Source organism: Moschus berezovskii, chromosome 12 (assembly GCF_049115385.1).
Source record: "Moschus berezovskii isolate FMDL1 chromosome 12, NW_MosBer_1.0, whole genome shotgun sequence".
Taxonomy (NCBI): Eukaryota; Metazoa; Chordata; class Mammalia; order Artiodactyla; family Moschidae; genus Moschus; species Moschus berezovskii.
Window position 1 is genome coordinate 85717786 of NC_142471.1, and position 24785 is coordinate 85742570.

Genomic DNA, 24785 nt, shown 5'->3' on the forward strand with positions numbered 1-24785 from the left:
GTGGGTTTGATCCCTGAGTCAGGTGTCAAAAAATCCCCTGGAGGAGGAAATGGCAATGCACTCCTGTATTCTTGCCTGGAAAATCCCATGGAAGGGGAGCTTGGCAGACTACAGTCCATGGGGCTAAAAAGAGTCAGACACGATTAAGCTCAACAGAGCCAATAAGTAGTATCACCTACTTACAGTGGTAACACCTAATTGTTATAAAAATTGAAGTAATACTGAGATATGTAAAGAAAGGAGAAGAAATAATTTCTTGACCACCCTTCTTGCTCCCTGCTGACTTTCATGACCTGTTTGTGCACCTCAGTCTCATGGGCGTAGGTATTAGCAGTCATCTGTTCCTTTCTAACAGTACCCCAAGGGTGTCCTTTTATCCAGCCTCATCCCTTGGGGAATTGTTCTGGGAGGTAGTCCTGTGGTTTGTCTGACTCAGTCACGGTGTTGCTACTGTTGCTCTTGCCTGTGGTTGGTATAGGTGTGGGCCAGTGTATGTTTTTGGCACTTTGACCAGCAAGGTCTGATGTGAAGAGAAGTCTGCTGGGAGGCTCCAGGCAAGATTTCTTGTTCTAATAAAAAGAGATGCAGGAACCCACAGTCCCTCTGTGGTGGTTGTGTCTGGATTTGACTGGTAGCTGCAACTTTAACCAGGCTAGTTCACTAGCTTGAAGATTGATCAATATGTGAAAGATGGTAGAACAAAAGAGCTGGTATTGGTAACTACTGAATAAAGCAGTTCCAGAGCCATGCAACCTCCAGACTTCTGAGGTTCAGAACAGACTTCTGTCCTGAGATTTGAGTCAGGGATTTGTTATTTGCAGCAAAGAAACATCTTGACACGTGCATATATATGCATTCGAAATTTAAGTCAAAAGAAGGCTATAAGCTATACCATATACATCGTTCTGCAACTGTTTTTACATAGTAACTGATCGCCGTTATTCAACCAGTTCTCCACTGGTGGACCTTTAGGATAGTTTCTGCTTGCTATTCTAAAATTCCCCACAGAACATCTTTTACACGTTTTGAAATATGTATGTGCTTTATAGACTGAATTTCTAGAAGTGATATGGCTGGATCAAACATTCAGTTCAGTTGCTCAGTTGTGTCCGACTCTTTGCGCCTCTATAGACTGCAGCACGCCAGGCATCCCTGTCCATCACCAACTTCCGGAGCTTGCTCAAACTCATGTACATCAAGTTGGTAATGCCATCCAACCATCTCATCCTCTTTGTCCCCTTCTCCTCCTGTCTTCAGTGTTCCCCAGCATCAGGGTATTTTCTGATGAGTCAGTTCTTTGCATCAGGCAGCCAGAGTATTGGAGCTTCAGCTTCAGCATCAGTCCTTCCAATGAATGTTCAGGATTGATTTCCTTTACGATTGACTGGTTTTATCTCCTTGCAGTCTAAGGGATCACACATTAGATTAACTTTAGGTTGATGTTCACCACTCAGTTGCTTCCAGAGAGATCATTCCAGTTTATACTCTTAGCAGTGAGAGCCGGTACCTATTTCTCCACATATTCACCATGCTGTCCATATTTAGTATTCGGTTTTTGCCTGTCTATAGATTAAAACTGGTTTTCTGTTTTAAAATTTACATATCATTATTAACGAAGTTGCAAATCTCATGTATATTGGCTATTTGTCTATTTTCTCTTCTGAATATCTTCTGAATCCTTTACCTGTATTTTTCTTACTGAATTTATAGCACTCTATATTTTAATGGTTTTTGTGTTGCAGGTATATTCCCCTAGGTAGTCCTCTGTTTTTCTTAATGTTTTCTTACACTGTCATTTGGTACACAGAGGTTTTAAATGTTCATGTTGTCACATCTGTCCATCTTTTTCTTTATGCTCTCTGGTTTTTATTATGCTTGGAAAGTCCTGTGATATCCTACAACTAGGGAAAAATCATGCCAACATTCTTCTTGCTTTTTTATAACTTGAAGAAAAAATATATAGATCATTAATGCATCTAGAATTTCTTTATATATAATGAAGGGGCTAACTTAAGTCCCCCCCATGTAAATAAGACAGTTATCCCAATATCATTTATAGTATGCCACTATAGTATATAATAGTATAGTAATATATAGTATCTACAGTATAGTCTGTGTATAGTATAGTCTTGTATATTTCTTTAAAAATTATTCTAGAGCTTTAAAATATCTATCATAAAGGAACTTGTTTTCATTATGTATTCTAATAAGTTATTACACATGTATAATGTGTAAAACTATTCTTGCCATTGATGTAAATTTTCATAAACCTAAGTGTAATAAATGAAAATCTAATTTTATAGGGGAAAAAACGGATGCTTGAGTGGATTAATTTCTAAACCTGGGTAGAAAATATTTCTCAAACATAACTCTAAATAAATTCAGTGAAAATCATGAGTCTCAGATCTGATTAACTGAACTTTTTCTTTTTCCCCACTCTCACAGGTTATTATTAATTTGGTAGACCAGGCAGGAAGAGAGAAAATAATTGGTGATGCTTACCTGAAACAAGTGTTGCTCTTTAACAACTCACACCTCACCTATGTTTCATTTGATTTCCATGAGCACTGGTAAGATGGCTTCCTGAAAAATTGTATAAATCTTAATTATGTTGAATTGGTTCATAGTGCTTTTCAGGTCAACTATATCCTTCTACTTTTCTATCCATTCTATTAATTTTTGAGAGTTTGATATTGAAACTCCAAATAAAAATCTTAATTTCTCTACTTAAAAGAATTGTAATGTATAGTAGAACTATATGTAACTTTGTTCTGTATTTTCCAAGTCTCCTATAAATGTGTTATCATACTTTCATAATTTAAAAAAAAGAGAAAAAAAAGATGGCTTCCTGATATGAGTTTTGATCAGGTCCAGTATTTGTAGTAGTTGCTGCCACAGAGGCCTTAGTTTTTCTTCTCTTTTTTTATTGGGAAGAAAATCTTGTTCTCATTGTTAGAAAGGAGAGGATGATCATTTCTTAGTCCCATTTTCATATTGGTTTTATTTTACCAAAAAATTTTAGTTAATTCTTCCTGAAATATTCAGTCTTCTTGTTCCAAAATGACTTCAAGACTTAGAGTTCCTTTTTCCCTTTTATCCTTCACTTAATCAGTGGAGCTTTTTCTTTCTGCTTGAGTTTGAGCCTGGCAGGAGTAATAGCGTTCCCTTACTTAAAACTCATCCTGCTGGCTCGTCTTCATACTCCATTAGTAATAATGCTCTCCCTTGGGATAAGTTCACTAGTTATCTGGAAAACAGCGATCATTTTGATGGTAATTTTAACTTGTGTGTATTCTGAAAGAACATTTCTTTTGTCATAAGCCTGGCTCTAGTGTTGGTTCATTTACCTATGTATTGAAAACTTTGGTGGGGAAAGAAGCTTCCGGTGGCTGTGATGTGTTTCAGTGTACTCTTAAGCATATTTTCTTTCATAATACAGATTACTTGTAAATATTTATATAATTTCCCATATAATTTAAAGTAGTATTAATCTCATTTTTACAGTAATAATTTTAATTTTTCTGAGTAGTCTTAGATATCATATCTTAAGCTTAAAAAATAGTCTTAAAGATGTTTTTCTTTCTTTTGGCATATATTTTAGCCGAGGAATGAAGTTTGAGAATGTCCAAACACTAACAGATGCCATTCATGACATTATTCTTGACATGAAGTGGTGTTGGTAGGTATTTCATAAGAAATCAGTTTGACAAACTCTTGGTCTGTCAAATCATATGTTTTTTGTCTAGTACCACCAAGCGTGGCTTCCCTGGTGGCTCAGAGGTTAAAGTGTCTGCCTCCAATGTGGGAGACCCGGGTTCGATCCCTGGGTCGGGAAGATCCCCTGGAGAAGGAAACGGTAACCCACTCCAGTATTCTTGCCTGGAGAATCCCATGGACGGAGAAGCCTGGTAGGCTACAGTCCATAGGGTCGCATAGAGTTGGACAGGACTGAGCGACGGAACGGAACGGAACCACCAAGCGTTAAAATAATAGCAGGCTGGGAAAGAAATTTTGTTTTTGTTTCACTTCCAGATTCCTATTCTCCTTTTGAAAAGTATTAGTCGTTAGGCATTGTTAGCTTTGAACAGGAAGAAGGTGTCAGATGATTGGCAAAATGGAGCAAAGTGCTCTATGACTGTTCTTTAATTCCTTCTAATGCTCTGTCCTCTACATTTATTCTTGGTCCCTAACATGGGAAGGAAGGCTTAGAGGTATTTGGTCTCAATTTTGAGACATTTAAAAATTGGAGAAGAAAAATGATTCTCAGACTATAGGAGGGAGAAGCAGGAAGGAGAAATTGGCTTAAACGACAGAAGAGAACATTTGATTAGATTTTAAGGCCACAGGTGGCCAGAGGAATTAGATGAGTGAGGCAAATGATTCCACCCTGGGTGGTAGAGTGAATTAGTCTGTACAAGCTCATTTAGATTCATTTCTGCTTGAAGTCAAAAAGCAGGGAACAGGATGTTGTTTTAAAGTGCCTTCTGGTTTTAAATGTGTAGAAAAGCATAGCTGAGGTTGTGTCAGCTCTGCTTAGTAATTGTGTGACTCAGGAAAGTCACTCTGCATCTCATTTTTTTTTTCCCAAAATGAGGGTAATATCTTCCTTGTCAGGTTATTGTATAAATTAACAATAATGTCTACGAAGTTCTCGGTATTGCCTGCCACATGATATTTCAAGCAATTAACCAGTGTTGCTGTTGTTATTATTATACTGTAAAGAATTGTGGGTTTTGAAAACTTTTAGGTATTTCCTATTGTAAAGTAACTCCATACTGTTTTTGAAAAGGGTTGATCAAGCTGGAGTAATATGTAAACAAGAAGGAATTTTTCGAGTTAATTGCATGGACTGCCTGGATCGCACCAATGTGGTCCAAGCTGCCATTGCACGCGTGGTCATGGAACAACAGGTAATTTTGGAGTCCACTGGATTGTAAATATTCATTTCTGATTTTTTCACCTGAAAACAGGTAGCTAAAATCTTCCTGCCATAGAACATTTACAGCATGCAACCATCCTTGTTGCTTTAAAACCTGGAAAGTACAACCTTTGCTAGAAATCAGTTGAATCAGGTGGTGTTTTCTTAAGTACTCATTTCAAAAACATGCGGCCCAAAATTTAATAATGTAGTGGGTGGCACTGTGTAGTCATTTACTTTTTTCTCTCAGCTACACACCCTCTGCCTGTTCTTGGAGCATAGGGTATGCACACCACTTTTCTGCTCGACCACCTGCTTCCATGTCAGGCTCTGCCAGTAGGGGCTTTCAAAGAAGACTGTGAGGCTGAAGGAGGAAAAAGGGACAAGTTTGTTCACCTGTGTTATATTCCCATCATCAGCACCCTCTCTGGGGCTGTGGGTCCTTTGGCATCACAGAACCAGCCTCTTCCCTTTGTGCTCCAAACCTCTTGGTGGCACCTGTTTCCTGTAGTTATTACATCTCTTACCTCTGTGTCTCCTTTTAGATCTTTCATCCTTCCAACACCTGGGTAATGAAATCCGAAGGTTGATATTCCTCGCATGGTGTTTTGTTTTGTTTTCCTGCTAGAGCCTTGTGACTGTCCTTAGAGGAAGTCTTCTACTGTTGCATTGAAGCAGCTCGGCTTTGGTGATGAAGCCCTGGCCCTACCTCATGCTAGGTGTTGACCCCATGCAAAGAACTCAGCCTCTCCAAACTTCTTTCTTTTCTTCCATAAAATGAGAGTACTAAAGGGTATTGATTGCATAGACTTGTTATGAGGAATAAATGAGATCATTTATTTTAGAAAGCTCTTAGCATATGGCACCAGACTTAACCTTTACTGAGTACTTACTGCTCTGCTACTATTAATGTTACTGTTGTTTCTATATGATTTTTTTGATAGTTAGCTTCACTTCATTGCCAGATTTCAAAAAAAGATACAATAGTATGAGTCTATACATTAAAAATGACACCAGAACAGTATGAATGTTTTATTCTGTTTATTCAGATGCAGCAGTTCATAAAGCTGTCTCTCAAGTGGTGCTTTACTTTGAAAAAGTCTGAAAACGTTTCTTGAAGGGTCCTAAATTGTACGTGCATGTGCTTCCTTTCTCTGCAGTATGTTTTATACTATGGTTTCCTGGCTTATCTGCAGTTAATCTACCAATGCATTCATTTTAGCTGAAAAAATTAGGTGTGATGCCCCCAGAGCAGCCATTACCAGTGAAGTGCAATCGGATTTATCAGATAATGTGGGCCAACAATGGTGACTCCATTAGCAGACAGTATGCTGGGACAGCTGCTCTGAAGGTGAGTATCTGTAGCCAGCATCTGTGGGTCATTCTGTGGGACACAGGGTGTGGTTTAAAACCGACTTGGTTTTTGAGAGAAAAGCCTGTGGGTTTCAGGTGGTAGGTCTATGTAGTTGACTCTGGAATGTTTGGGTAAGGCAGGGGTCACACTTCCAAATTCCTGCAGGTGCCGAGTAGTGTGACTTGAACTGGCCACTCATTAGCTTAAAGGGAGAGATGGGCGATGAGTACCTGAGAAAGCGCATGTGATGACTCACTCAGGAAGGTGCTGTTCTGCTGCTTCCTAATGGGGCTAGAGGCCCAGTGTTGCCAGAGCTCCCAGTTTTCAAGGGAGTTTGGAAATCTGCAATTTCATATGTAATAGTTGGTTTTTAAAACTGTATACAGACAAAATAAAACATGTCGGTTGGTGGGATTTGGATCCCTAGTATAATTTGCCTCCTCTAAATTTGAATCCCAACCCGGCCACTTAACTAGCTCTGTGACTGTGGGCAAGTCACTTAAATTCTCTGTGTCTGTCTCTTCATTTATAAAACAGGAGTAATTTTAGGCTCACTTCAAAAAAAGTGGTGTGGGATTATATGAGCTAATACGTTAGAGCTTAGATTGTTCCCTGACACACCGTAAATGGTGAAGAAATGTTTTATTATCTTTTTGTGATTGTTTTACATAAAGTCTTTTGAGGATCCTACCAAGCTGATCTTCACAGAATTGAATGTAAACATAAAATACAGTCACTGGTTCCTAGTCACTCCCTCTCTTGGCAGTAGGAAGCGGTTGAATCAGTTTAAATTAGGCTGATGGTTATTTTCCTTCAAGGTAAATAGTTCACCCCAGAATATTTGTTATAACAAATCCTGAATAAAATCCTAAAGACTCCACCAGAAAACTGTTAGAACTAATAAATTAATTCAGTGAAGTTGCAGGATACAAAATCAACCTATGAAAATCGGTTATTTCTGTATACTAATAGAGATTATCTAAAAAAGAAAACAACCCCATTTATAATAGCATCAAAAACAATAAAATACTAAGGAATAAATTTAAACAAGAAGGTAAAAGATCTGTACACTAAAAACTAAGACATTGATAAAAGAAATTGAAAGCACAAATAAGTGGAAGATAGCCCAGGTGATGGCTTAGAAAAATTAGTATTAAAATACTACCCAAAGCCATCTTCAGATTCAGTGTAATCTCTATCAAAATTCCATTGGGATTTTCTACTAGAATAGAAAAAACAGTCCTAAAATTCATTTGGAAACACATGAGACCCCTAATAGCCAAAGCAATCTTGAGAAAGAACAAAACTGGATGCATCCTACTTCTGATTTCAAACTATATTGGAAAGTTGTAGTAATCAACCCAGTATAGTACTGGCATAAAAACAGGCACAAAGACCAATGGCATAGAACCAAGAGCCCAGAAACAAACCTACATGTGTACAGTCAACCAATAATTTAACAAGGGAGCCAAGAATAGTCAATAGGGAAATGATAGTCTCTTCACTAAATGGTGTTGGGAAACTTAAATATTCACATGCACAATTACTAAACTGGACACCATTCACAAAACTTGAATTGAAATAGGTTAAAGACTTAAATGTAAGACCTGAAACTTTACTCCTACAAGAAAACATAGGGAAACATTTCATGACTTGGTCTTAGCAGTAATTTTTTTTACTGACACCAAAAGCACAAGAAGAAAAGTAAAAATAAACAAGTGGGACAACATCAAACAAAAAATGTTTTGCATAGCAAAGTAAGTAATCAACAGAATGAAAAGACAACTCATGGAATGGGAGAAAATATTTGCAAACCATATGTCTGAGAAAGGGTTAATATCCCAAATATGTAAAGAAGTAATGCCACTCAATAGAAAAAAAAAACAAACTGATTTTAAAATGGGCAAAGATTTGAACATTTTTCCAAAGAAGATATACAAATGGCCAGCAGGTACATAAAAAAATGCTCAATGCCAGTAATCCTCAGGGAAATGGAAATCAAAACCACAATGAGCTATCACCTGTTGGAATGGCTGTTATCTAAAAGGCAAGAGATAACAAGGTTGGCAGAAAGCTCACCCTTGTACATTGTTGGTGGGCATGTGAATTGGCATAGCCATTATGGGAAATGGTAAGGAGGTTCCTCAAAAAATTAAAAATGGGACATATGATCCATCAGTCCTGTTTTATAAATATATACCCAGAGAAAATGACATCAATATCTGGAAGAAAGCCTCTTCCAGATACTCTTGTGTTCATCGTAGCACTATTCACAGTAGTCAGGATCTGGGAAGAACCTAAGCATCTGATGCAGAATGAATGACTAAAGAAGATGTTGACGAGGGAAGCAGCCATACAAAATTAGATATGTATATATATATAAAACGGAATGTTCAGTCATAAAAGGAAGAAAGTCCTGGGATTTCTCTGGTGGTCCAGTGGTAGGGAGTCTGCCTGCCAATGCAAAGCATACAAGTTTGACCCTGGTCCGAGAAGATCCCACATGCCAAGGAGGAACCAAGCCCGTTTGCCCCAACTCCAGAACCCACTTGGTAGAACCTGTGAATCGTATCTACTGAAGCCCAGGTGCCTACCCATGCTCCACAAGAGAAGCCACTGTAACAGGAAGACTGCACACAGCAATGTAGACCTATCGTAGCCAAAAATAAATAAATAGTTTACTTAAAAGAAAACGATATCCTGACATTTTTAGCAACATGGATGAACCTTGAGGGTATTACGTTAAGTGAAAAAGTGAAATCAGGCAAACAGAGAAAGACAAGTAATGCATGATCTCTGAACTTCCCTGGTGCTCCAGTGGTTAAGAATCTGCCTCCCAGTCAATGCAGGAGACACGGGGTTCAATTCTTGGTGTGGGAAAATCCAACAGGCCATGAAGTGACTAAGCCCATGTGCCTCAGCTGCTGACACTGGCCCCTAGAGCCCATGCTCCACAACGAGAGAAGTCTGCACAGAAAGTAAAGAACGCCTGCGCGCAGCAGCGAAGACGCAGCATCGCCAAAATAAATCAAAATAATGCGTGAGCTCACTTACATGTGCAATTTTAAACGTCAGACTCACAGAAACACTGAGCCTGATGGTTACCAGAGGATGGCGTAAATGGGGAGAGACTGGTCAGAGTACAAACTTTCACTCCTGAGTTCTGGGGATCTAAAGTGCAGCGTGGTGACTATAATTAACAATACTATATACACAAAATACCATACCGTACACCTTAAACTTCTGCAGGGGTATGCTCTAATTATACAAAGCTGGACAAAGAGGAATACTTTTTTCCTTTGATATTAAAATTCTTTAGATGCAGCATTCATGTCTCTCTTTTCCATAATAGAGTCCTGTTGCTAAATTAATATTTTCTGTGAATGACCTAATTGGCAACATGTTCTTCCTAAATTGTCAGTTTTAGGACAGGGCCCATTTCTAAGATTGCCTTGGATGGAAATAGTGGGGTTGGGATGGGGGAAAAAAGAGACTGCTTTCCCTACCTCTCTAGGGACTTGCTCTGACACCTTTGTTGTGAGAACCAAGAGAAAACAATTATATCTTTATTGGATCATTCTACAGGGATTGTAATGTGCAGCAAGGTATGGAAACCTCTGCTCTGTCTATATGTACACACAACCACATACACAGGTTAAATACTGTTGTAATAAGCTCTAGGGAACTGTCCACATTTTCCCCCATCAGATATTTGTGTGTTTTGAATATCATACCAGTGGAGGCTTGAAAATCTTTGTTTTGTTATATATAGGTTTTGACCTATAAGTTCTAGATATTCTACAGACTGCCAAGAATGGCTTTACCTTAAAGCACCATCTAACTGTGAAGGTAGATAACACCAATAGCGTGTTTAGTTATTTGACATGCTTGGATCTGAGTCAAATACTGGTAGATATTTTAATAACATTATTTGGAAATTGTAACAGCCTGTAGAATTCCAGTCTTGAATCAAAAGCCCACACTGACTTCAGGAACATTTTTGTGTTTGCATAAATTGTCAAAGTGACTTTATTCTTGACAGGGTGACTTTACAAGGACAGGAGAAAGGAAGTTAGCAGGAGTTATGAAAGATGGTGTTAACTCGGCAAATAGGTATTACCTGAATCGATTTAAGGATGCTTACAGGCAAGCTGTTATAGGTAAGTAACACAAATGTCTTTCTTTAAAATTTGTTATACTTTCTGTGACTAACATTTTACAGTAACCAACTTCATTAACATAATCCATATGTTTTATAATACACTTGTGTTTCTACATTGAACATCTTACCCAATAAATCAAATTTTTACAAGATTAGAATCTGACAAATTTTTTAGGCTGGAGTAGCAAAAGAAACTGCTCATTTCCATACATATTTGTCAATTTGTTATTCATGTAACAGAAGGCAAGGTTGAGGCTTCTGGATTATGGAATATGGTGCCCTAAAACCTCATCAAGTAAAAACTCCATATTCTGTTTTCCTATTACTCAAGCCTGAGAGATAAAATGATTTTCTTTGTCTGATATTTATCATGTGTTCTTGCTGTGGACAAATACGCTATCCTTCCTTATAAGCATGATTTAACAGGGTGTTAGGATATCAGACTATCCTAACCAATTCTTATCATTATTTAAGAGAAAAAATGGAGGGTGAATTGCCGAGTGGAATTCATGCCACAGCATATTTTTTTTTTTAATGTGACTTTAAATTTAATTTCCATGAAAGTATTACCTTTAAGGATTAAAGTAAATGTGGAGTATTCTGGATTAGAACCAAACATAACAGTTTGTCATATGGTCTCTGCTGCTGCTGCTGCTGCTAAGTCACTTCAGTCGTGTCCGACTCTGTGTGACCCCATAGACGGAAGCCCACCAGGCTCCCCCGTCCCTGGGATTCTCCAGGCAAGAACACTGGAGTGGGTTGCCATTTCCTTCTCCAGTGTGTGAAAGTGAAAAGTGAAAGTGAAGTCGCTCAGTCGTGTCCGACCCTTAGCGACCCCACGGACTGCAGCCTACCAGGCTCCTCCATCCATGGGATTTTCTAGGCAATAGTACTGGAGTGGCTTGCCATTGCCTTCTCCGATATGGTCTCTAGGAATATTTTAAAAATCCTATTTTTTTAACCTAATTATTTATTATATATGAAATAGTAGGGCCCACACATAGGCAATTTAGGAATTTGAGAGGTCTGATGTAATTAAGTTTGGTTCATTTGCCACAGATATGGTATGTACTGATAGTAAAATTGGATTTTAGCAGTTTTTTCAAGGAAAAATTAATACATTTTTTTTTCTGTTGGTTGATCTAGTAATTCAGTTAGGTCACTGAGAACTCAGATTCTGTTCCTTTTCTCATTTTGACCATCAAAAATATCAGCTTCATCCTAATCCTGAAGCTAAATCTCTTCCAAGTCGAGAGAGACGGGCTAGTAGCAGTCTGGGCTCACTGCTACTCCATAAAAGGCCAGTGGTTGGCAATTCTCTCCCAGAAGCCTCTAGTCTTACTGTCCCAAACGCATGTAAGGAGTGGGATTGCAATGATTTTGTTAATAAGCCTTGAGCTGCATCCTACACCAGGAAGAAGTTAACTTGTCTGTTCAGTTCCTTTGCTCAACTTAAAATTGGCTTATTTGTCTTTTTATTATTAAGTTGTAGAAATTCTTTTATTATTGATAATAATAATTCTTTTATTATTGAGTTGTAGGGCTTTCCTAGTAGCTCAGTTGGTAAAGAATCTGCCTGCGATGCAGGAGACCTGGGTTCAATCCCTGGGTCGGGAAGATCCCCTGGAGAAGGAAATGGCAACTCACTCCAGTACTCTTGCCTGGAGAATCCCATGGACAGAGGAACCTGATGGACTACAGTCCCTGGGATCGCAGAGTCAGACATGACTGCAACTAACTTTCACTTTCAGGAATTCTTTATATATTCTTGGATACAGGTCCCTTATAGATGATTTTTAAATATTCACTTCTCTCTGGGTTGCCTTTTAACTGTCATGGAGTTTTCCTTTGAAACACAAAAGTTTCTAATTTTGATGGTGTCTAGTTTGTCTTTTGGTTGCTTGTGATTTTAGTTTCATATGAAAAAAAAACATGCCTAGTCCAAGGTCACAAAGATTTATGCCTGTTTTTTAAAATGAGAGTCTTATTGTTTTAGGTCTTGTATTCTCTTTTGCTTTTAAAAAATGTATTAGTAAACTAAGAAAATGATAGATATCAACACTTTCTACTCTAGATTTGATGCAAGGCATTCCAGTGACAGAAGATCTTTATTCCATATTTACCAAGGAAAAAGAGCATGAAGCTTTGCATAAGGAAAATCAGAGAAGCCACCAGGAACTAATTAGCCAACTCTTACAGAGTTACATGAAGTTACTGCTGCCTGATAATGAAAAGTTCCATGGTGGCTGGGCCCTTATTGACTGTGACCCCAGGTAAGTTGGAGTGGTGTCCTGGTGACTAATGTGCTTAAATTTCTGATGTTAAGCTGTCCTAATTATTGCTAGCAGTTGTCCATAAAGCTGTGAGCATGGATGCAAAGTGCATGGCAGTTCCCAAATACATGGCTGGTACTAAGGCAAGCTGACAAGGCACTCAACTTTGGCTGTAAAATTAAAGGGGCACTAAAAAATTCAGTAATGAGGTAAAATATTATAATGTAATATCTGATTTTTTAAAAACCCAAATTGTGAAACTACAATTCAAAGATTGTTTCATGGTTCTTCCCCTGCTCCCAGCCCCAACCCATGTCCCAGAAACTAGGTTTATTGTATTAATGCACAGAACCACCGCGTGCACCAGGAGGTTTAATGATGCTAGTTACTTTGCTGGGTTGTTAAGTGGTCCTGGTCTTTCATAAAATAAATAGGCCAACTAATACTCTACATTCTTTTTTAAACAAAAACCATCCACTTTCAAGTGGTTCTTTAAAATATCAGCTGAATGGCAGGATCCAAATTTATCCCCCAGATTGCTTGCTTTCAGGCTAAAACCTAAAATTATAATTTTCAATATTATGAATCAGAAACACTTCAGAAAATTGTAAACCAAGCTTTGAGAGTAAAAGGCTCTATTTAGAGTTTATCTTCTTTTACATTTCATATGTTTTTTAATAAAGGGGGCATAAAACAAGCTTGCAAGAACAATAGAATGCAAGGGAGTGTTCACATATATGACAATAAATAAAAAGCGCGCGGGAGTCCTTCCTGACTTCAGGTTCATGGATTATTTCGCTTGGTTAGTCAGTACTGTATGTATGGATGCAATGTTTGGACTCTTAAGCGATGAGGTTTTCTGCCCATTTGAATTTCCAAAGTATATGTCTCCATCTTCGTTGTTGTTGTCGGATATTTATTAGGCTGCCTCGGGTCTTAGTTGCCACATGTGGTTCTTCATTGTGTCCTGTGGGAGCTTTCGTTGTAGCACGTGGACTCTAGTTGTAGAGCAAGGGCTCAGTAGTTACGACGCGAGGGCTCAGTTGCCCGACCAGGGATCGAACCCGTATTCTCCACAATGCAAGGCGGATTTGTAACCACTAGACCACCAGGGAGGTCCCTATATTGCCATCTTGATTAGACAGTTCTTTAAGAACTATCCTTCTTATGAGAGATACTTTGTGGTTATCATCCTTTCTATTACTACTAAAATTTGTTTAAATTTGCTACTGGTATTTATCATTTGCAAGGCTTAAAGATTTTCTGGATGGTGGATAGTTTTCCTTTTATCTTGAAGGGAGATGTTTGGAAACCTGCCGTTGGGCTATCTGAGGTTGCTAGAGAGCCTTTATACAGTCTGTCTACTGAGCCAGAGATGTGGACCCAGAACAGGTGGCCCCTGGTTGAGGACAGCAAGAGTAGCTCTTGGAGGGGCTTTGCAGGCTCAGATCCTGGACAGCCTGTGGTGGCCTCAGTCCCTCCGGTTTGGGGGTGCAACAGTTTGCACCTGTCTGCTTCCAGCTGCATGTATGGTTTTTTAAAACACATGTGTGTGTGTGAGAAGTTTCAGTCGTGTCTGACTCTTTGCGACCCCGTGGACTGTAGCCCGCCAGGCTCCTCTGTCCATGGGATTCTCCAGGCAAGAATACTAGAGTGGCTTGCCATGCCCTCCTCCAGGGGATCTTCCTGACCCAGGGATCAAACTCGTGTCTCTTATATCTCCTGCAGTGGCAGGGGGGTTCTTTACCACTGCTGCCACCCAGGAAGCCCCAAAATACCTTTATTGAGATGTGATTCGTATAGCATACATTTCATCCATTTTAAGTATATAATTGGGTGGTTTTAGAATATGCTGAATATTGTAAGACCATCATTTTGGTCAGTTTTAGAACATTTTAATCACCACAAAGAGAATCCTTATACTCCATCCCCACCCTCACCCCCTAAGCAACCACTAATCTCCTTTTCTCTCTCTGGATATGTGAATTCTGGACACTTCATATAAATGTAATCATGTAATATGTGGCCTTTGTGACTGGCTTCATTCACTTAGCATGATGTTCCATGGGTCATGGATATTGGGCCATGTAGCAGAACTTCATTCCTTTTCATGGCTGAATAGTATTTCATTGTATGGATAGGCCATGTTTTCTTTTTTTACTCTTCTTTTGGGCATTTATGTTTCCACCTTCTGGCTCTTCTGTTGCAAACAGTGATGCTGTGAATACTTATAAACAAGTTTTTGTTTGAACACCTGTTTTTCTTTTGGGTATATACCTAGGAGAGGAGATTGCCAGGCTACTATGCTTAATTTTTAAGAAACCAGCAAACTATTTTCTTTGCTGGCTGCACCATTTTACATTTCCACGAGTAATGTGTGAGGGTTCCAGTTTTTCCATGTCCTCACCCACACTTTTTTTTCCCATGTTTATTGCAGTCATCCTAGTGGATGTGAAGTATCGGCGCGTTGTGGTTTTGACTTGCATTTCCCTCATGACAGATGATGCTGAAGATTTTTTCTTGGGTTTGTTGGGTATTTGTATGTCTTCCTCAGAAAAATGTCTATTCAAATCCTTTGCTCATTTAAAAAACTGGGTTGTTTTTTTCTTGTTGAGTTGGGCCACATATTTTTCTCATAAAGCTTTATAGGAATGGAGCTGGGATTAGGGTGAGGCACGCGAGAGAGAGTTGGACAGGTTGCAGAGTCGGATCCTATCTTTATTTGAAATGTTGGATGTTTTGTTTATCATGGTATGTTTGCATTAATTTTGATTTTTAAAAAATTCTGCATTAAAAACTTTCATTGATGTCAGGTTTTTTTTTGGCACCCCCATAAATTTTGCGCCAGAAACCAGTGCCTTACTGACTTCACTGCAGTTATGGTCCTCTTTAATTTTAAACATTTTAAAACAGTTACGGCGAGCCGTTTACAAATGCTCGGTCCTGCCTGCGCAGGCAGCAAGAATGGCTGCCCTTCCCTTTTCCTTGATCTCCCAGGGCTCTAGTTGGAACTGTCCAGCCACCGTCGGGCCTTCGTATGTTAAACCCCCAAGCAAAGCTCAGTTCATTTCCCGCAGACAGCCGCTGGCTGCAGATCAGACCTATGGTCGTCCCGCACCCTTTCCCGTCCACGTGGCCGCTGCTGCCGCAGGGAGAGCTGACTCGAGTGACAGCCCGTAAGCTCCAGGTGGTGCACTGGTGGCTGAAGGAGGACTATTTAATGTGACAGGAAATCGGGGGACCGTCCAGGTGCCCTTCAGTATCTGCACAAAGCCCACTCTATTTTGTCCAACTCGGCCCCGCTTTTTCTTACACTGAGAGCAGCTGACTACTGGTACTCGTGCTAGTGGACTCACGGGGAGCGCGGCAACCTGCTGTCGGGCGCGCGGCAGTGCGGGGAGGTGCTTAGTCCCGGTGCCGCAGGCCGCCTCTGGGGAGGAGGGACGGCTCTTCACCAAGATGTTCGTGCAGCACTCTCCCGGGACCCGGGCGGGGGCCGAGCCCACCTCAGCTTCCCTGCGGGATCGGGGCCGCCCCCTCCTCTGGACGTGGGCGGTGCTGGAGGGGCTGCGCCTGCGCGCTGGGCGCACCGCGTGGGCGGCGGAAGAGCGCCGCGTTTGCGGGCGGGACTTGGCGCGGCCGCGCTGCAGTTGCCGCAGTGGCTGCAGGCGTGAGGTCGGCGCGGGTGGCTGTGACTGAGCTTTGGCTACTTGACGGACGGACTGACGGACCGACTGACCGACCAGATGCCGCGCTCCCACCGGCCTCCTCCAACCGCTCAGCGGCAGGCGAACGCCACAGGCAATGCCGCCGGCAACGCTGCCGAGCCCAAGCCCGAAGGCGGCAGTCTGGCGACCACTTTCAAGATTTTTCTCCTTTTTGCAGGACTGATGGTTAAAGTTCCTGTGGGGTTGTATTTTTCCTGCAAATTGCTGCTCTTCCAAAGCCTCCTGTTAATGTCCCCCGATGACAGTGGCTTTTACGCGACCATTGTCGCGGTGGTGGGGCTGCATGTGGTGCTGGCGGTGTTCGTGTTCATCGTGTGGAAGGAGGGCATGCCTGACTGGCGGGAAGAGAAAAACGAGTAGCGCGGCCCTTCCCTCCGAGCTGCAGGCGAGGGGCGGGCGAGCACCAAGAGGGGTTTTCTTTCTTTTGTCTGTTTAAAAAAAAAAAAGTGGGGGTTAGGTTTTGTTTATTTCTGTTTAAGTGGGGCAGAGGGTGGTGGGGAGGGAAATTAAGTATTTACTGCAGCTTATACTTAAGTAAAAATGCGGGTGGGGGAGGGCTGAATTCTTTCTCGATTGCCTGTGACGTGCCAAGTGCTTTTCTTCCTAGACGTAATGCTTTTGACTGAGAACATGTTTGACCAATGTAAATATTCGTGTCAAAATACAAGCTATGATAAAGTAGCACTATTTAGTAGTTGTAGAATTTTTTTTTTCATATTAAACTACGTGTCGTGATTTTACTACGTGATTAAACTACGTAATTTTTATGGCTTGGCTCAAGCGACAGTTTTAAGAGCGCAGGTAAGCACCAATGCGCAAAACTACATTGTATGTTATTGGTGTTCGTCTACGTTATTCTCGGTGAGGCTGCCAAGATCGTAGAATAGATGGTTTTCTCTTTCCAGTTGGTTGGTTGGTTGGTTACTGCTCGTATTTTGGATCAATCTGTGTATTAGTTGGGTTCTGACTTCTTCAGTCTAATTAGTTGTATTTGAGGGGCATGTTGTTGGTGTAAATTGAGGTCAGTTTGTTATTTTAGATTAAGATTGTTCCAGTTATGGTGCAACAGATGCCCCTGGTGTGCAATTTAAGATCTTGGTGAAATTTTCTCTTTAGTACCTGTTAAACAATGATCTCATTCTTAAGCAGATTATGTAGGTGACTTTACTTAAATTCCATCTACTAGTCATTTTTCCCCCTATTGTTTTCCATTTGTTTTTCAGAAGCATTTGGTCAGTTTTTGCAAATAGCTATGAAATTCTAAGGTATTTCTATTCTAAGAAATATCTACCCCAGCAATGGAATTTTAAGAACCAATATAAGTGTGCAGATTAATTTTCATCTTTTGATTGGAAAGCTGTTTTAATAGTTGATATTTGATTAAAAGGTTGAGTTCAGATTCTACCCATGTTACCTGTTGAGTATTTGTGGATTTCACGTTGACTTTTTAAAAAAAAGTTAGTATTTGGTTTAATGGTTCATCAGTACTCAGTTTCTAACCCTTACTGTGATATTTGACTTTAGAGTGGAGATAAAATACAGCAAAGTGGACTTAGAATAAGGAAATGTTTACTTATTCCCTAAAAGCTGTGTAAATTAATCTGTAGTTTTTAAAAAAAGCAAAATAGTTTGGTTTGGTTCCATTTTTGCACATAAATGTTTTATTCACGTACAAGTCTTTCAAAGGATACATTCTGCATGGGTGTAAACACACGGTAAGTGTGCAGTGTAACTTGAAGATTAGGTCACGTGAGATGATCTAGATAATTTCTCTTTTCTCAGCCTGATATTTTCCTTTCTTTACAATCCTTATCCCCTCCACCATCCTGCGGTTCCCCCTCCTCCCCACATACCACTATCCTATTTCCCCTGAACCCTCCCTTCTCCTTGGCTACTCAACTCCAGTCCTTCCCTCCACCTACCCCCCCTTCCTAAACTGTGTTCCTGGTTTGGTTTTGTTTTTTTAATCTCCAAATGGATAGACTGTGTACATTTAACTTCAGAAGTAGGGCTCATTGATTACTTCCCCCCCAACCCTAGCCTCCACCAATCTTTTATCATAAGGGGATCTGATATAGGAAAAATGTAGATGAAAATGAAAGTATTTAATTCCTTGTGTCACGTTTGTTTAGCCTCATTGATGCTACTCACAGAGATGTGGATGTGCTGTTACTGCTTTCTAACTCTGCATACTACGTGGCCTAGTAAGTTGCTTATTGATTTAAAGCTTTTCCTTTTTTCATGTGAGTAAATATCCTTTTTAGATTTTGTAACACAAAAAGTTAAGAATCTAGTTTTGCTATATATTTTAAGAAATTTCACTGAACCCCTTTATCTTACATAATTGTCACATCACTCTTATCAATTTGAAAATGTGATTTTAGAGTTTATTTATAATCTGTATTTTTGTAATAGTGTTCTTTGAGTATTTGATAGTATCTCCTATAGATCTCAAGTTCTGATGTATTCTACATATTTTTATTGTAATTGACCATATACCATGATTTTTTATTACCATACCATAGTTAAATGTTTCCCCATTGTTAGGCATTAACATACTTTTATCTTTTTTGCTGTGAGGAATGAGACAGCTATGTACAGATAACTGTGTATGTGTACACATGCACTTCTCTGATTATAAGGATATGATGAATTAGGACTTTTTATGCCTTAGAAATGACACCCAGTTCCTCATAGCCTTAACCAGAATTATTTTTCTCAAATACACAGTCACTTTCTTTTTGGTCTGGTATGAACTGTCATTTTTCAGTCCTTGCCCAGGTGCCTGTTGGCATTGATCATTTTTGATTTTGGATGTCAAATTTATCTGCCAAATCAGGAATACGTAGCTTCAGTATGTGTTTTGCTTTCCTTTTAGGTTAAGTTTTAGGCTTGTTGGTTTTAGTTTTTGTAAGAGCTTTTGTAAAACTGAATTTAATTTTGCTTTGTAATTGATTTCTTTTAGTGTAAGATCTATAAACTGATTTTCATTTAGCTATTGAGCTATATATATACATATAAAATTTCATAACTCTTTACCCCAGAATGTATTGTGTTGTGGAAGACTTTGCCTGCATAATGGTTGTTGCTATTATGCCTCAGCTGACCAGCCAAATATGGTTTTGATTTTAATCTTCTTCTTACTCCCTTTCCCTTTGTCTAGTTATGATGATGAAGTTGACAAAGTAAACCAGTATCAACGACTAAGTCTTGAAGACCTGGAAAAAATAGAAATAGGTAAAATTTTAAGATACTCATCAGGTCATAGAAAACAAATACTGTTTCTTCCAAGAGTGGGTTGTTGTTGAAGCAACTGGTATAACATCTTACTGGAATCAGAAAGGAGTTGTCTAAGTAGTCCATTTCTTAAGATTACCTTTTATATTTTAGAGATGAGTGGTGGATACATAATAATAATTGTTTCTTTCATTACTTGTCCTGTGAAGATTAAACTTGGAGTCTAGAAAGTTTAAATATTTGAGACTGAAGAATTTTTATTTATAGTCTTATTAGACCAAGTCATCATGATAAATGTGTGCTTATTCAGATGAAAAAAAGTGCTAAATAATTGATTGATGAATCAATCATCAATATTTTGAAGTATTTTGGGTATCAAAATATCAGTATTTTGAAGATACAGAAGAAAGTGAATGTTACGTGAAAGACTAACACATATTCATCTGGGTTGTCAGGTCCTGAACCCACTCTTTTTGGTAAGCCAAAGTTCTCCTGCATGCGACTGCACTACAGATATAAAGAAGCAAGCGGCTATTTCCACACACTGAGAGCTGTAGTGCGGAACCCAGAAGAGGATGGAAAAGGTAATGGAGGTGCAAGTGTTCAGTTATATCTGCCTTTATAAGCCCGAGTACAACTGGGGACTGTACAGACCATTATACAAGTGAGTGATCAGGAAAAATACCTTTGTGATTTGAGATCTCGAAATAGCACCTTTGTTCCCGGCAGTGCAGAGACACAAATTGATTAGATAGTTTGGGCAAGGGAATCTCTTATGGGAATTCTGAGTGTGTTTGGCCATTTGAGTGTGATGGTCAAACCATCACACTTTTCCTACCACGTACACCTCTCATGGATAATAGTCAGGGACAACGCCTGCCTGTCTTGTTCTTGCCTGTTGTCTCAGCTCTGGCACAGCGTTTGGACAGATGAGAGTTTATTTCTGAATAAACTTTTAATTCCAATTGATTTGGTTCTTTTGTTGTTCATTTAGTTTTCTGTTAACATTTTAGAACATTTTGAATTGGTGAGGGGGGTGAAGAACAAGCAGTATGTTTCCATCAGTTGTAACAAGCTTCTATTATAAAATCAAAAACTACATTTAGAGTTCTGAGTTAGAACTGCTGGTTTTTAAATGTTTTTGCTAAAGTGGAATGCAATTACATTTGGGTTTCAGACACCCTTCAGTGCATTGCGGAGATGCTGCAGATCACCAAGCAAGCCATGGGATTAGATGTACCTATAATAGAGAAAAAGCTTGAGAGGTAAGTATACCACTTTGCATATAAGTGTCTTTATTCTACAGAGAAAATTAAAGTTTTACTTCTTTTAAAGTATCTGCAAAATGAAGAGAAATCACATTATGATATTGTGTTGGTTAATTTAGAGGGGGACGGATCATATCTTTGTGGATCAAAAAGTAATAATTTTGTTTAAATTATGACCACAAGTGATATGTTTTAAAACTGAGAGGGAGCATTCAAATTTAAATAACTTTTTAGAGAAAATAACCAGCCGGTATATTTTAAACACTAGGTTAATTTGGGAAAATAAAGCCTATAAACAAATTATTTTACATTTTGAATTTGTGGGTTTTCCATCTAATGAGCAGGTTTTAAGGTCCAAATTCCACTAGAAAGGAGGACCATCTGGTCATCTAGAGAAAAATTTTCAGTCTTCTGTTAGAAATAATTATTTCAGTAGCTTTTTACAAAAGCAATACTATATTCAGTAACTAAATTAACATAATTTTTATGAAATATTCTCATGATCAGTGATCCTGTGTGACCAAGTGTTGAACTCGTGTACTGAGAGGTGTGGTGAATAGGACTGCCTTTTTCTCATTTCTAGCAACCAGGAGGGCTGGCTAAGGAGAAAACAGATTATTTATGTTAAATGTCCCAAGTCTTCTCAGATAGCCCACAGGAAGCATACGGAAATGGAGCTCCTTCCCCTTTCTTCTCTGCCTGAATTCAACCAAAGTGCAATGTGTGTAGACCAGCTTTAGTTAAAATGCTGTAAATATCCATTTATAGTCAGTGTCTCCTTTGCTGGTGGTTTAGATCGTGGATGTGGTGGATCTGTGCTCCCCCAGACTGTAGTGAGTCACCACATATGGCTGTTTTGAAATATGAATAGTTTGAATTTTGGGGTGTGGGGTTTTTGGGGAAAGAAATTCTGAGAATAATGCAAAAACAGAGGTTGAAGCTACCATTAGGCTTCCCTGCCTCCTCCCCTGCCTCCCCTCCTCTCTGAATGCCAGGGAGAACAGTTGAAGGAAGCATGCCATCACAAATGATGATGAGTTGTAAAGACAAAAGGTCCAAGAGAACATAACTCATCTAATTACTGTGAAGAGCTTCAAGAAGTGGGATGAAGATCCTGTGGAGGTAGTGTTCCTCCAGGGTGGTTCTTCAGTACCCCATGTGGCCTGCTTGAGGGAGAAGACAGCTCACTCGGGAGGTGTCTGTGGCCTGCTTGCTGGACCTGGGGTTAAAGTCGCACAGCGTGCCACCTCTTCCCTCTCAGTGCCTGCAGATGACTCATCAGTGTCACTGAGCAAAGGCTTCTGCTGCCCTGTTATAAAATATAAAATACTTCTTCACTGGTCATTTCAAAGACTTAAGTTTGAGAAAGATGAAGATACCTGATTAATCATCTCTTATTACGAATTATGTGTTGAAATGACAAATTTTTGTATATAAAATTGTATATAGCCCACATGTTTGTATTGGACATTAATGCTCTAGCATCAAGTCAAAGGAGTTATCTAGATTTGTCATTAAGCAGTATGCTACTTTTAAGGAATTGAGGCCAACTTGAGTTTTCACTTACATTAATAATTGGAACTGTCATATTCCATGGGAAATTAACTTTTTTCCTTTCTAATCTGTAGGAAGAGCAGTAAACCTCATGAAGACATCATTGGCATCAGATCTCAAAACCAAGGCTCTTTGGCCCAGGGAAAAAAATTTTTAATGAGCAAATTTTCATCTCTAAATCAAAAAGTGAAACAGACCAAATCCAATGTAAACATTGGCAATCTACGAAAGCTAGGAAACTTCACAAAACCTGAAATGAAAGTTAACTTTCTAAAACCAAATTTAAAAGTAAATCTTTGGAAATCAGATAGTAGTCTTGAAACCATGGAAAACACAAGTGTGATGGATAATAAAGCCCAGGCAGAGTCAGAAGGGGAAATCTCTTCAGATAATGATTCATATCACTCTGATGAGTTTCTTACAAATTCCAAGTCTGATGAAGACAGGCAGCTAACTAACTCTTTAGAGAACGTAGGGCCAATAGACTATGTTCTTCCTAGTTGTGGCATTATTGCTTCAGCACCTCGGTTAGGCAGTCGATCCCAGTCTATTAGCAGCACTGATATCAGCATTCATGTTCCTTCAGAGGTTACTATTGCTCATGACAGTGGGCTTGGAAAAGGCCACGAGTCTTCTTTGAAGAAAAGTCCTTCTGCTGACAACATACACACATTGACTGGCTTTGCCAAGCCTGTGGATATTTACTGCCACAGATTTGTTCAAGATGCACAAAACAAAATGACCCAGCCATCAGAAACCAGCTCTGTTTCTCAGCAGGCTAGTGAGGAAGGAAATCAAATGACCAATCAAGTTTCTAGTGAAGAAACTCAGTTTGAATCGACGGAACAGCTACCTTCTCGACCTTCTCAATTAGACGTGTCTTTTTCTGCAGCAGGCCCACAGTTTTTGTCAGTTGAACCAGTGCATTCAGTTGTATCTCAAAAGACCCCCGGCTCTGAATCTGGCACGCTTGAACTTGAGAGAGGGCTTCATGTAACTTCTTCTCCTTCAGAGAGCTGTAGCAGCAGAGCAGTCTCTCCTTTTGCAAAGATTCGAAGTTCTATGGTCCAGGTTGCTAACATTACCCAGGCTGGGTTAACCCAGGGGATAAACTTTGCAGTGGCAAAGGTTCAGAAGAGCCCTGTAGATCCTGAAGTAGTTAATGAAGTCCAGCAAAATGAACTTAAAAATATGTTTACACAATGCCAGACACGAATAATTCAGATTTAGTTAAGTGCTATATGTGAATCTAGGGATCACAAATTCTAATTACATTAATTTGGAAAGGTTTTTAAAACACTGAACCTGAGCAGATTTTCAAGTTTGAGAGCTAGGACAATGGAAGTGCATCATCCTAGAACAGGACCTAAGTAGCTTATACACTACAGAGCAGTTTGTCTCTTTGCAAGTAATTCAGGAATAGATTACTTTGGGACATAATAATATGAAACCTTTTGGAGTGGGTGGGTGGGTAGAATGTATGAAGTAGACTCACAGGGTAGACACGGATCCTTTTAGATAAGTAGCATTTTTTATAACTTACTGTTCTGTCAGCTCATTTCTGTGTGTTAACCTCTACAAGTTAAATTCTTCGTTTTGTGTCTTTAAGTGTTACTAGTATGGAGAAGCATTTTAATGTAAAAACTATTGGTTTAATTTTTGATGGCTTAACCATTTCCTATAGAGTTACGGCTAATCGCACTGGAATCAAGGACTGTATGCCCATTTGATCCTAATTTTCCCCATTCTACTTAAATAAATTTAAAATATTTCTACCTTGTATACCCCAAAGTCTAAGAGCATTAAGACCTGTCTGCCATGAAACCTGAGATATCAGATATGAATACCAGCACCTATTAATTTTGTTCTCTCTTCAGATATGTTAAAAATATACACATTGGATGCTAGTAAAGCTTGAAAGAAGTTTTCAAGTTGTAACTTTTTGCAAGGTGCAGTCCATAACATCTTATATAGGCTCTCGAAACTACTGAATATTTTAGCCTGAAGCACGACTGTAACATTGACCATGTGGAACCAGGGCCATGTCTGTAAGCCCATACAGTAAGAAAGTTGCACGTCTTATTCCAAACAAGTATTGGTGTTTCTGGTATCTTTACAGCCTTACTCTGTTGAAGTGATTCTCAGCTAAACATTATGTCTGTTGTAACTTTGATAAGTATTTCCACTTTTGTTATTTATTAGTGGTATCTTTTTTGAAGTGTCAGATGTTGTGACTATTTAAAATAAAATATCATAATTTAAAGTGATAATGTGTATGAGAATTCCTTGAA

General features: G+C 39.2%; 2 protein-coding genes across 6 annotated transcripts in view; one reads left to right on the top strand and one right to left on the bottom strand.

Moving 5' to 3' along the window:
* Positions 1-24740, top strand: part of INPP5F (inositol polyphosphate-5-phosphatase F) — a 95433-nt gene extending 70693 nt beyond the window's left edge. Inside the window, exons 10-21 of one of the 5 annotated variants that reach the window (XM_088842373.1) lie at positions 2446-2570; positions 3602-3679; positions 4790-4910; positions 5464-5487; positions 6141-6269; positions 10315-10432; positions 12509-12707; positions 18568-18639; positions 19599-19672; positions 20128-20256; positions 20850-20937; positions 22569-24740. In XM_088842373.1, the coding sequence (XP_088698499.1) occupies positions 2446-2570; positions 3602-3679; positions 4790-4910; positions 5464-5487; positions 6141-6269; positions 10315-10432; positions 12509-12707; positions 18568-18639; positions 19599-19672; positions 20128-20256; positions 20850-20937; positions 22569-23724 (2313 nt within the window). In that variant the 3' untranslated portion in view covers positions 23725-24740. The remainder of the gene's footprint in view (positions 1-2445; positions 2571-3601; positions 3680-4789; positions 4911-5463; positions 5488-6140; positions 6270-10314; positions 10433-12508; positions 12708-18567; positions 18640-19598; positions 19673-20127; positions 20257-20849; positions 20938-22568) is intronic. The other 4 variants (XM_088842375.1, XM_088842374.1, XM_088842372.1 and 1 more) reach the window with 4 other exon arrangements.
* The window catches only part of MCMBP (minichromosome maintenance complex binding protein), a 44397-nt gene continuing 36268 nt past the window's right edge, over positions 16657-24785 (bottom strand). Inside the window, exon 17 of the mRNA XM_055424533.2 lies at positions 16657-16863. The gene's annotated coding sequence lies outside the window, so the exon portion shown is untranslated. The remainder of the gene's footprint in view (positions 16864-24785) is intronic.